At 41.1% G+C, this 13,073-nt stretch overlaps 1 protein-coding gene across 18 annotated transcripts in view; it reads right to left on the bottom strand.

Annotated features, from left to right (window-relative positions):
• The window catches only part of REV1 (REV1 DNA directed polymerase), a 92,291-nt gene that overhangs the window by 9,366 nt on the left and 69,852 nt on the right, over positions 1–13,073 (bottom strand). For all 18 annotated transcript variants that reach the window (XM_070571988.1, XM_070571991.1, XM_070571997.1 and 15 more), the window contains 4 exons: positions 12,153–12,307; positions 9,432–9,551; positions 3,082–3,302; positions 2,661–2,833 (listed from right to left, as the gene is read on the bottom strand). In XM_070571988.1, coding sequence (XP_070428089.1) covers positions 2,661–2,833; positions 3,082–3,302; positions 9,432–9,551; positions 12,153–12,307 — 669 coding nt within the window. The remainder of the gene's footprint in view (positions 1–2,660; positions 2,834–3,081; positions 3,303–9,431; positions 9,552–12,152; positions 12,308–13,073) is intronic.

The raw sequence follows: 13,073 nt of genomic DNA, 5'->3' as shown, positions 1-13,073 counted from the left end.
ACTTTGATTTAAAAAAAGTTATATATACACACACACACATGCACCCAATTTAAATTAAAAACACACATACACAAAAGAATTCCAAGGGGGAAAAAATTCTTTCCCCAAAAAGAAAATTGTTACAAGAAAAATCTTCCTAAGTGACAATCAAGCCACAGATCTCAATCTACATGTAGCTCTCGGACACGCAACTTAAGGTTTGTCATTTTATTACACAATTATAATGTATCAGAGTCTGGGAGTCACACCATTGCCACGTAGCTTTTGATTAAGGCCAATCAGAAGAGACTATAAAATCAGACTGTGAAGTACCACTTCTGAATCTTCTCAACCAAACATTACCTCCGTGAGACTACAGACAGGGTCCAGCAACTTTTCTGTAAAGAGCCACACAGTAAACAGCTTCTGCTTTGTGGTCTCTTCCACTTATTCTTCATTTTTTACGACTTTTTATATAACTTTATATATTCTTAGCTCACACAAATCACATAAAAACAGACCACAGGCTGAATTTGGCCCACAGGAAACAGTGTGTTAAGCCCAGAATTAGAGGCAGTATAGGGTCAGTATTATAATATTTCATAATCCCTCACCTTTCTTATGCAGTCACACCACCACCAAAATTTAAGATTTAAGTTAATGGCTTATCGGCGAACTACATGTTGGTAACACTTATAAAATTACACCGTTTCAATTAGTGATGTGTTCCTTTTGCATTATCATGTCTCATCCAAAGTTAATATTTTATGGGCACAGCAAAATGCATGCTTTATCGTCAGCAATGCCCAGCAGATGTGGAACTGTCCTGTGTTACTACACAGAGTCCTCGTCTTGTGAGAGAGAAACACTGAAATACCTGTGGAAGAAAATGATACGGTATCTGAGACTGGCTTCAAAATAACCCGGGGGGAGGGGAGGAGGAATGGCACACCGGGAGCCAGCACAACTGCTGCTGAAACAGGTGATGGGCAACGCGGGCATTCACTGTACTCTTCTTTCTTCATAAGAAAACTTTTTTAAGTTTAGGACAAAAATGGGACAAATACCAAAAGCAAGCAGCTATGTACTTACAAAATAGCTAAATGAACATTATCCTTGAATTGGGGGCAATAAAGTATAATTAATCTCAATTTTTTAAACACTGTAATTAGATTTTTGGAGTACCTAGATTTTCTAAAAAGGATTAAACGAAGGCTGATTTTCTTATTAAGATTAGACAGAGTGAGCCGCTAAGTATTGCTGAGTGCACCGAAATAGACAATGCTAAGTAACTAAGATATTTAAAAGTGCAGACATGGCAAGAGACAATCTACCACCACTTCTCTTTCCAAAGGAAAACTAATTTTTGGATGATCCTTTTCATGTATCTTGAATAAAGTTCCAGGTTACATTCCCAGAGAAGGTACTATAAAACTGGATCTGAGTTTGTCACAGAAGCCATGTTTAAAAAGATAATTACATTCCTGAGTAAGGGCCTAAGACCCAACTTATTATAGAAAAGACCACTGACATTACATCTAACTAACTACCATTTGAAATACGGGTACATCAAAATGTTTATTATTATGCACCAGCCTGGTGGTGTGGTGGTGAAGTTTGTGCGCTCTGCTTCAGCAGGCCTGGGATCATGGGTTCAGATCCTGGGCATAGACCCAACACTGCTCATCAAGCCAAGCTGTGGTGGCATCCTATATACAAAACAGAGGAAGAGTGGCACAGATGTTAGCTCAGGGCCAATCTTCCTCACCAAAAAAAAAAAAAAAAAAAAAAATTTATTAAAATAGGTAAATAGAACAGTCCAAGATTACTAACTGCATAAAAATGTATTTTTTAAATCACATTAATGCCTAATTTATAATCCTTGTTTTCTGGTGAACAAATGCATTAATGATAAAGCTGAAAGCTTTCTGTGTTTGAGAGTAGTCATCACATTACTCTTGGCATATTTAATCTCACTATACACATGAATCTAATATGTATGGTTGGCATGCGCTAACCCTTAAACTATATTTTAGGGTTCCTTATATGTGGCTTTCAGAGTCAACAGTCTCAAAGCTTTGGTTGGTTGATACATAAAAGACAGGGTACTGTGTAGTATCAAATGGCACACAAAATTAAGTATTTTCATATTGGTCACAAATTTTACACCAAGTTTTATATTAGTGGCCCTCACATTAAAAAATAGGGTTTTTATACATGCTTTCTACCAGTTTTCAGAGACTACAATGATTATCTTTTCACAAACAGAAATTATACCTCCCTCAATGAAGCAAATGTCCCATCAAATCGTTTTTTGCTTTACTATCCTGAACTCTCTCCGGGACCCTCTGACCAAAGTCCGCAAGCATCGCCGTGGGTGGCAGGGCTTAGTGCGTCCCTTTCTTTCCGTCCACATGCTGAAGGCAACAGCCCGCAGACCCCACGGACAGGCTGCGGAAGGTCAGCACACACGGACAGGCTGGCCCTGCTACAGGTTCCCGTGCCAGGCTGAACCTGACACATCGACAGAACCAAAGGGCCCTGCGCGGGGGCCTGGCTCTGCAGAAAGTCAACTACTATCACACGGCTCACATTCTTCCTCGGTTTTCTTCATTTTCTAATAACTATAACAACCTGCACTGAACTATCGATAGCTGATATCCTTTTTAAGATTAGCTTACCTGGTGAAGTTATCACAAATTCCGTGGCCCCCAAATTTCGCACTTTCCACAGGAGCCCCCGGCTTTCGTACCAGGATTTTGAGAGTCAGGCGTTTACCCTTCACGCCAGCAGCTTCAAGTCGTCGTTGAATTTCTTCTGAAAGATTCAGAAGAAAAGCTTCTGCTTCTTTTGGCTATGGAAAAACAAACCAGAAAAACCGCTGTGTTATTTTCCTATATACCTACCAATCCTTCTTAAGTATTTTAACTTTCAATATTAAACATATATTATTGACCATCCTAAGTGTCTAAACTCAAGCTCTGAGAAGAGCAAACGTTTTAGACTTAACTTCAAGCATCAAGAGTCTAAGGTCTAGGTGAGAGAGGGGCTACGTGACAATACACAGAACCTGACAAGGTAAGGCTGGTCAGAGCCGAGTACCTGGGTAAACCGGATTCCATAGTTGATCTCCGCTGACACGGATTTTCTTTCCTTTTCAGTTCGAACTGGTCTATCATCCAAACCACGGCAGAACCTATAAAGCATCTGACCTGTTTTGGGACCAAATTCTTTTTGGAGTTTTGCCATGGTCATATACTGCAAGTCTCCACAAGTTTTAATTCCCAAAGATGTCAACTTGGATTCCATTGAACGTCCAACTCCTACAAAACAGGATATATATATATATGGTTCTTCAATTCTGCACATAAACTATTAAAAACAATGTAGCAATATGAATATCATTTATATACAAAACTAATTTAAACTAATCTTCCTTAAAATTTTTAAGTGACATCCGAAGCATCTCATAGATTTAGGAATTCTTCAGTGCAAATCATGCTAGAATCTACTTCTCAATTTGAACTCCACATACAGGTGAACAAGAACTTACCAAATATGTAAAAATCAGTTCTCAAAGGCATGTAATATTTATTACTGAGTAATATCAAGATTTCAATTTTATTCACAAAATCAACTAATTAAGTGACAGACTTGTTTAAATGAGTCTATAGTATGACCTACAGGCATACTAGGAGACTCGGAGTATGAGGAATTCTGCTATGATTTCAGTGAGGAACAAACTTCACAAGTTTCAGCCACACTTCCTTTGAATGGGAACAAGAACAAGAACTTGTGAACCCAGAACTGTTACTTGCTAACCTAACGGGCAAGGTAGTACCAGTGACCTGAGGATGAAGGTTTCTAAGTAAACAAAGTGGCTGGGCGGGGGGGAGGTTGGGGGGGAAGAGTGGCGAGAGACAGACACGGGACACAATGACCGACAGTCAGATTTATCAACAAAGGTTACCTCCCTGAAAAGGTGTAAACCCTCCCACAGCTGGGTCAGCATGCAGCAGTCCCTATGTCATATTCTTAAAAGATGCAAGGTTTGAGCCTCACCCAAAAAAGGATGCTGATGAGTTCTGGTGCTCTCAATTTGCCCAAAAGCTTAACAAATGTATGCATTTCTAAGAAAGATATTTAAGAGTAACCTAGGGAAGGTAAAATTCTTATTAAAATGGTCTCCACACCATCAAATCAGTATTTTCCATCAGTGAGGAAAAGACTGTTTCCAGTCTTCTGTAGGATCTCATCAGAGTGCAGAGTGAAGTCTGGCATCTTCTACCCATCACTGTTACTGCTACGTCTAGCTCCTATTCTGAGTGGTCTTCAGTAGAAGGAACAACCTCTAGTCCAGGTTCTGCCAGGAGAAGCCCTGGAAGCAGTTATGTGAGACAACGGTTAGGAGGCTTACTAACCCTATGGCCGTGGAGGCGGGTGGGACAAGTGTAAACCAAGACCACTGATTCCCTAAGAGAAGCTGGATAAAAGGTGTTAAGAGTGCTGCCTCGCACTTTTGCCATTTTAAAGTTCAAGTGGGAACACAGGGCAAGTAAGAATATCTGAGTCTGAGCTAACAGTAACAGAATCCTCCAGAGTACCAGTCACAAAAAGGGGAAATTCTAAGTGAAACTTACCTAGTATTTTTCAAGATGGGGAGGAGAAACCCAAGGGAATGGACAAATCAAATACTGCTTTGGGCACAGTCAGACAGACACGTCAACAGCTATTGGTGTAAAGGAAGGGGAGGCTTTTTCTCTCTGGTTTTCCCTCCCATCACTGATTGCCCTGCTCCCCACTCTCGAAATGTGCTCGTGATCTTGCCCTACAGATGTGGGGGCCGATCCACTCTCAGTGACTGGCAGAATCAACAAGACAATCACCATCCCAGGTTAACTGCATGTGTGTAGTGTTGGTGTGGGGCAGGGGGAAACCCTTAGTTTTTGAGAGTATCTTGAGTATACTGAAACAGAATTACTGCTCACTAATAGATACAAAAGAAAGACTATTATATTAAACATCACAAATTAACCACAACCAACCTCATCTAATTAAACTGTCCTTCTAGGGAAGAAGAAAAAGATCCTCTCCACTGCAAGCTCAGCTCAAGAAACAGAACGGGCCTGAAGTCGAGGAAGCGAGGGAGGCCTGGGGGGTGGTCTACTCTAACCCCTTTTATGTTGCATGGGGCGGAAAAATTGAGCTTGGAATCAGCACTGAAACGCCGAGAGGGTTGCTAGTTTAACTGACTGCATCCTCTAAGTGTTTATAAGGAAAGGAGGCACCGCTAAGGAGAAAACTGAGTCTTGAGGCTGAAATTGAATGCAGCCACCTAGAAAAGAAAAAGTGAATGAAAATATGCTGGCTTAGAACCAAGTCTTCAAGAACGAGAGAAGACAAAGATGTGGAAGCTCACGGTCAAGCTGCTGGGACAAAGACTTGGTATTTGTCCTTAAAGTGGGACTATTACTCTAGATCAAAAATGGCCAGTAACGTCTTCTCCTTAGTATCCAGAACTTGACGAGCCAACAGACACAGAAGAGTAAAGCTTCAAAGAATAAAGTTTCCACCATCTAAATCAGCGCTGTCCAAGAGAACCTTCTGTGATGATGGGAATATTCTACATCTGCGCTGTCCAATCCAACAGGCACTTGCCCATGTGGCTACGAAACAATGAAATGTGGCTGGTGCAACCGAGGAACTCAATTTTAATTTTACGTAACTTTAAATTTCACTAGCTTCACTTGTCTAGTGGCTACCACACCAGGACACTGTAAATCCCCATGGAGCCCTACACATTCATAGGGTTTCTCTGAGAATGGAACGAACAAGTGGAAACCAGAGATTGGGTGCACAAACCCAGTGTAGGTTGAACAAGGTGCAAAAGGTCCTTAAATTGAGGGCACATGCATAGGGCAAAAAGCCTTGCAAAAATCCAAAGAACACATAGACATGGTTACTGTATTTAACTAGTTGTTAGAGACAATCCTCTTCATTAAACAGATCTCACTAGGTAATTTGTTAGCATAGCTATCACCACTGTTCTGTGGAGTGCCCTAAAACACAAACGTACGAATGTATTTTCCTTCTATGGAGCTACAATAATTGTGCACATTGCGCTGGGCACACTACATGCTCAATAAACATTTATGGGCACAGAGGGCATGGGGAGCTGGTGGAGGACAGGGATGCAGATGTTAACACTGACTGTCTTCTGGTCACTGGTTAGACAGCAAAATTTCCTCAAAGCGTGTTCCACAAGATGTTAATAAGTACTACATAGTCATCTTCAAACGTCTTTGAGGAACTTCTGGTTTTTAACAAAGACAAATAGGTTTCTTTATTGTAAGAATTCTCAGAACTTTTACTGTACGTGAAATCTTTCTAAAGGAACAGCTCGTATTCTGTCGAACACACTTTTGGAAAAGACGCATTATAATGCCATTTTTAGGACAGGGAAAACAACAGAGAAGGCTGATATTTTGCATACCTTAAATGTTCTAAATCTGTCTGATTAAGAATTTAGGGATTTTATAAAAGTGAATAAGTTTAAACACATGAAAATCACATGAACGATTCTGAGTGGATACAACCAGGTTTTGAGGCTAGAGAAGGCATGCCAGAGGAAGCCAATCTTGTTGTCCCCCTATCTTTCAGATGTCCCTTACATAATTCAAGGCTGCGCCTAAAAACTGGGACATGTAACTTCATACTTGCCCTTCAAGAAATAAAGTCCCTCTAGCCAGAAAGCAAATGAAGGTGAAAGGTAAGATTACTAGGTCAAGAACTGAAATTTCTCTCCTTCTGTGTAAAAAAACCAAAACCAAACAAATAAACAAAACCCACAAAATTGATTCAGTTTAAAGATGATGTTACGAACTAAACTGTATCTGCTCAGAATTCCTATGTTGAAATCCTAATTACAGTACCTCAGAATGTGACTGTAATTGGAGAGAGGACCTTGAAAAAGGTAATTAAGATAAAATGAGGTCAGACAAGTGGGCCCCAAAGCAATATGACTTGTGCCCCCATAAGAAGAGGAGAACAAGACTCAGACGCAGAGAAGAGATCATGTGAGGACACACGGAGAAGACGGCCGTCTACGAGCCGAGGAGAGAGGCCTCAGGAGAAACCAACCCTGCTGACAACTCAATCATGGACTTCTAGACCCTAGAATCTTGAGAAAATAAACTTGTGTAGTTTAAGCCACCCAGTCTGTGGTATTTGTTATGGCAGCCTGGGTAAACTGACAGAGATGACAAGCACAATAAACTTGAACTCAAATTTCACATGCAGCTTTAAATACTCTTGATTCCTTCTGAGCTAAAACTACAATAAGATGTGTTATTAAAACGGTTTAAACTGTGGTGTCTAATAAGGGTCAGGAAGCTTTAAAACTAACCCACCATAAAATGGCATTTGGGTCAGTTAATATTTTATGGCCTATAACAGAAACTTCTTAGTTCAGATATACTTTTATTAGGCTTAAGAATATGCATGTGAAAATACCACTGAATCCACTTTATTTTTTTATTTTATAAGATTGTATTTTTCCTTTTTCTCTCCAAAGCCCTGTGGTACATAGTTGTATATTTTTAGTTATGGGTGCTTCTAGTTGTGGTATGTGGGATGCTGCCTCAGCGTGGCCTGACAAGCAGTGCCACGTCTGCGCCCAGGATCTGAACCAGCGAAACCCTGGGCCGCCGAAGCAGAATGCACAAACTCAACCACTCAGCCACGGGGCTGGCCCCTGCATCCACTTTTAACAAACAAATGAATTCAAAAAACTTTTATCAAAAATGTACTTTCTTGAGGGGCCAGCCTGGTGGCCTGGTGGTTAAGTTCACATGCTATGCTTTGGCAGCCCAGGGTTCACAGGTTCAGATCCTGGGCGTGGACCAACACACCTCTCATCAAGCCATGCTACAGTGACATCCCACATACAAAGCAGGGGAAGACTGGCTTAGATGTCAGTACAGGGACAATCCTCCTCAAGCGAAAAGAGAAAGATGGGCAACAGATGTTAGCTCAGGGCCAATCTCTCTCACCGGAAATAAAAAAAAAAGTACTGTCTTGAACTTTCCCCACCACAAATATAAGGGAGCTTTGTGAAGCCAATGCAAGCTGCTTTATAACAAATAGTAGAGGAATAGTATCAAGGATTACTATATGGTTTAGAGAAATTTCTTAGAAGGAGCTATCTACCATAGAACGCTATTCCAAATATTTAATAATTGTGAAATGAATTGTTCTACACACAAAAAATTACATCTATTCAAGGCCTCAAAAGGGCAACATTTTCCAGTTACAATTAATTGTAGTCAATCATTTCTCTATGGAAAGATTTTTACATGCTGGGTTAGTTAACCACACAGTAACTACACAAAAATATAAAATAACTAGACATCCTGCCCCTTAGATGAGAAAGGCGTAGATGAAAGTTTCACTTCAACTTCTGCATTAACAAAATACAGTATTTCATCTTTAGGTTTTCTTCTTTTTTTTGAGGAAGATTATCCCTGACCTAACTACTGCCAATCCTCATCTTTTTGCTGAGGAAGACTGGCCCTGAGCTAACATCCGTGCCCATCTTCCTCTACTGTATACGCGGGACACCTACCACAGCATGGCTGCCAAGCAGTGCCGTGTCCACACCCGGGATCCGAATCAGCGAACCCCGGGCCACCGAAACCACTGCACCACTGGAGCAGCCTCTATTCTTCTTAATGTGGTTCATTTATTTTCTATTTTTACAACTATTTGCTTACTAAACTCAGAAAACTGTCATCAGTCCAGCAGGAAAATTTCATAAATAGGGGAAGTGATTCTCAAAACTTTATCTTTGGCCTAGAAGTACACTTATCTCAATTATGACTTATTTAAAGGACCAAAAGCCATGGGGCCGGCCCGGTGGCGCAGCGGTTAAGTTTGCACATTCCCCTTCTCAGCGGCCCAGGTTCGCCAGTTCAGATCCCGGATGCAGACATGGCACCGCTTGGCACACCATCCTGTGGTAGGCGTCCCACATACGAAGTAGAGAAAGATGGGCACGATGTTAGCTCAGGGCCAGGCTTCCTCAGCAAAAAAGAGGAGGACTGGCAGTAGTTACCTCAGGGCTAATCTTCCTCAAAAAAATAAATAAATAAAGGACCAAAAGCTAATTTCATTACATTCCCTTTAAAAATTCACTACATTCCTTGATCTTGCTACTTGAGAAAAGCTTAAAGTAAAACACATGAGAAGCAAAACAAAAATGTAACATAAGGCCCTGGTAAAAGAATTGAGGGGACACTCATTGTGGAATTCCAAATTGTGTTTCTCCTGACATGCAATAATAGATCAAAAAAATTTTTAACTCATGTTTTGGAAGAGATATAATGTAGAATTATGAAAAGCATTAACAAATGTTTCCAACAAATAAAAGTTAAAAGGAAAAGACCTGTATTTACCTGGCAGATTCGTAACCAGCTGCCCTCTGATAAAATCGTCTACGTCCTCTGGTTTTAAGTGGTACTGGCCATCAGGTTTTGCTTTTCTAGTTGCCATTCTAGCCAGGAGAATATTAGAACCTATAAAGTTAAAAAGCAAAAGAAAATTGCTCAAGAAATATTCACCACAATAATTTTTTAAATTTCTTAACAAAGACATCTACAGACAGGTTACTTAGGAAATTTCTAAATCAACGAAAAGATTTTGCAATTTTGATCATTTCAAATACAGTACAAAACTGGCAGAATTTTGTTAAGTATTACAGATTATAATCAGTATGGTTACTAGACAGAGGTTCTCTTTGTTCCAAAATAAATGCCACTTCAACATCTCCCAGCCAGGGAAAGGAACGGAGACTGCAGTCCTCATCATAAGATTGGGGTTTATAGGAACTGAGAGCAGTGGTCAGACGTTAGTTCACTTTACCAACCCCCAGCCCGAGGCTAGGTAGGGAAATAAGGCCAGAGGAATGCTATTGGACTGGGGAAAAACTAAAGCCTGAGGCAACAGAAGTCACCCTCCAAGATCAGAACCCGCGCAGCAGAAACTGAGGGCATGAGGCTGTTAAAGACAAAGACGGATGCTGACGTGAGCTCCAAGGTGTGGTCTGGACAGGGATGACCAGAGCAGAGGCAAAGGCTCCCGGGGGCTGAGACGGCACCAGGGCTCTGACAAACCAGGACGTCAGCTGAACCTCTACGAAAGTAACAGAATCTCCAGAAATTACAGAATACTTACATAAAGCACATGTCTTGGTTTTATGGAAGACTTTCATAAAACTATGTGTTTTCCTATAATAAATATAAAGATACCCATGAAGAGAAAAAGTTCTGGAAAGTCACACCAAAATAATAAAGGTGGTTGAGTTTTGGAGAAGAAAAGTGGGCTGAAGAGTAGAAATATCTTGTGAGATTTTCATTTTAACTATATGCTGGAACTTAAAAGAATGTATTCACATCATCACGCTTGTACATTAAAAATAAGTACAATTAAAAAAAACAAAACTCTACAGCCAGGCCTGATACTGGAATATAGAAGGTAGGTCCTAAATGAATGCTGAGAAGGCTCTGCAGGCCAAACACCAGGGAGTACAAATGCAGGCTAGCTCGTAACTGGAGGATGTTATGAATGTATTAATGTTTTTCATTTTCTGTATCTTATGACTTAACATCTTAAAAATCCTGCCGGTGGGGAGACTGCCCTCCCAGAGCTAATTCCTAAAGATAGCACACGACTTCCTTGGGAGCAGCCTCTCATACGCAGGCCAGCCACTTCAAACCACCTCCTTATCAAACTCACACACAGCAAGCCAGTGTTTCTCCTGCTCTAAATTATCCCAGGGCCAGGTACCAGGCAACTGGAGACGCTCAGACAGCCCTAAGACCGCGGGAACTACCCAGAGTAGCCAGTCCTAAGCTGTTTACTCTGCCCTGTCCGACCTTTCCCAGAGAAACCCCAACCAAGGTCCTGGCCCAGGATTTCCCCTCACTCCTGCTCCTGCCTCCTGAGCAAAACCTGGTGCTTCCCCTTGTGGTGTGGCATGACCCCTCCTCTTCTTGGGAAGTATAAGTAATAAAAATCTTTCAACAGCATTGGCCTGTGTGCTCACTCAGATAAATTAAAATTCCAAGGGTACAAATGAGATAGGGAACTTTAGAAGGGTTTTGAATGAGAATGGAGCAGTACTGTCTGGAAATGACAGGGGCAAGCTAAGAGAGTTACCTCCACCTCCCAAGCCTGTGGCACACAGAGTACGGCAGGGACAAACGGGATCCACTTGAGAAAATGGCAAGAAAAGAGGCATCTTGGGAAAAGGTACTGAGTACATTCAGAAAGGGGTGACTCAGGGAAGCCTAGGTATGACAGAGAGAGTTCCATAGCGCACAGCTGGAAGACTGAAGAAAAGAAGGATAAATGATGGGAGGAGCTGAGGAAACAACGGGCAGGACTTAAAGATAAAAGAGATAAGGGGCGGTGAGAGATGGTACAATCTGTAAGGGCAGTTGTCAGTAAGCGTGACTTCTGGAAGTGAGAGAGTGAAGACAGGACTGGTTGAGATCCAGGAAGCTAAGGTTCAGAAAGTAACTGAATTACAAGACTCATACTTAACAACACAACTCTGAATTCCCCCCACCACACGGCTTTAAATATGGCCTCTGTTTACTTGAAAAAAAAATACAGCTTACAAATATTGAATTCAATTCTCTCCATTTTTTTCCTTCTTCTTTCTCTCCCCAAAGCCCCCCAGTACACAGCTGTATATTGTAGTTACGGTCCTGCTCGTTGTGGCATGTGGGACGCCACCTCAGCATGGCCTGACGAGTGGTGCCATGTCCACGCCCACGATCCAAACTGGTGAAACCCCAGGCCGTCAAAGTAGAGCGCACGAACTTAACCACTCAGCCACGGGGCCAGGCCCCAATTCTCTCCATTTCTGATGAACAAGTAAAAATTATTCCAACTTGTTTATTCCAAAGATATTATCACCCAAATGCATTTCCCATACGTTTGTCTCTGTATTGCACAACTGTGAGCAACACCAAGAGCTATTTTAGAAGTGAGAGGCCTATGCAGTAAGGTAATAAAATCTAAAAATCACTCCTAAAAGTTAAGTGATACTCAATGATCCCAAAGCAATGCTTTGAGTAAAATGAATAGTAGGAGATAAGCTGGATACTAACCAATTCCAACAGAAGCAGCACATTTAGTCTGGTCTTTGATTTCCATGCGGACAGCATTTGCAAATTCGTCAGGAGTAAGTCTGGTCTCTGCAAGGATTTCAGTGATGTCTACTAGTGCTTCATCACAACTGACAGCCTCGATGTGATGTGTATAGCTATCAACACAAAGCAAAGGCAATGAATCAGCCACAGCCTGCCGTCTGGTAGACACAAATGTTGCAAAATAGAGTCTTCCTATTGTGTCTTTCTTCAACACTTCCTTAATGAGACTTAGAAGGCTAAAAAATATTAACGTTTTTAATTAAATTGGCTCCAGTGGCATTATTTAGTCATCGAATTTTTAACTGCAAAGTTAGTGGTTCTCTTTTTCCAGATTAAGTACCAAAAACACAGCAGAAATTTTTATTCCAGTTTCTCTACAGTGAGAGTACCTTTCGTAAACCTCTCAAGAGTCGAACAGCAGTGGATGAATTAGAACTGTTGTAACATTTAATCTAATAAATTTTCAAACATGGTTTACCAGAATCCTTAAGGAATAGAAAAATCACACAAATCAGTCAAACAAGTAACCAAGCCGCTCCTAAATAAAAATACCACAATTGGGTTTTGTTTTTTGGTCATGATCTACCCATACAAAGGACTTGTTTTAATAGCTAGAGAAGAGGAAAGGAAAAGAACTGCCACCTGGCTCTGATGCTAATTACATACGTGGAAATGAGAGGCAACCAGAAAGGCCTCCAGATCAAAAATATATCTTCAACGATCCACTTGGAACGTATACTAGAGGGCCAGGTCTCCTCTCTTACCTACACCTTACTGTGGGTCACAATCAGATTAGTATCTAGGTCCGTTTAAGAAAGGAGTGTTTTGTTTACACTGAAGTGAAGTATGGAACCTGTTGGAGCAGAAGACCTGCCATGA

The sequence above is a fragment of the Equus przewalskii genome, chromosome 14 (genome assembly GCF_037783145.1).
Source record: "Equus przewalskii isolate Varuska chromosome 14, EquPr2, whole genome shotgun sequence".
NCBI classification, from domain to species: Eukaryota; Metazoa; Chordata; class Mammalia; order Perissodactyla; family Equidae; genus Equus; species Equus przewalskii.
Note: the sequence above shows the minus strand (reverse complement) of the source record. Positions and strands in the feature narration are given on the sequence as shown.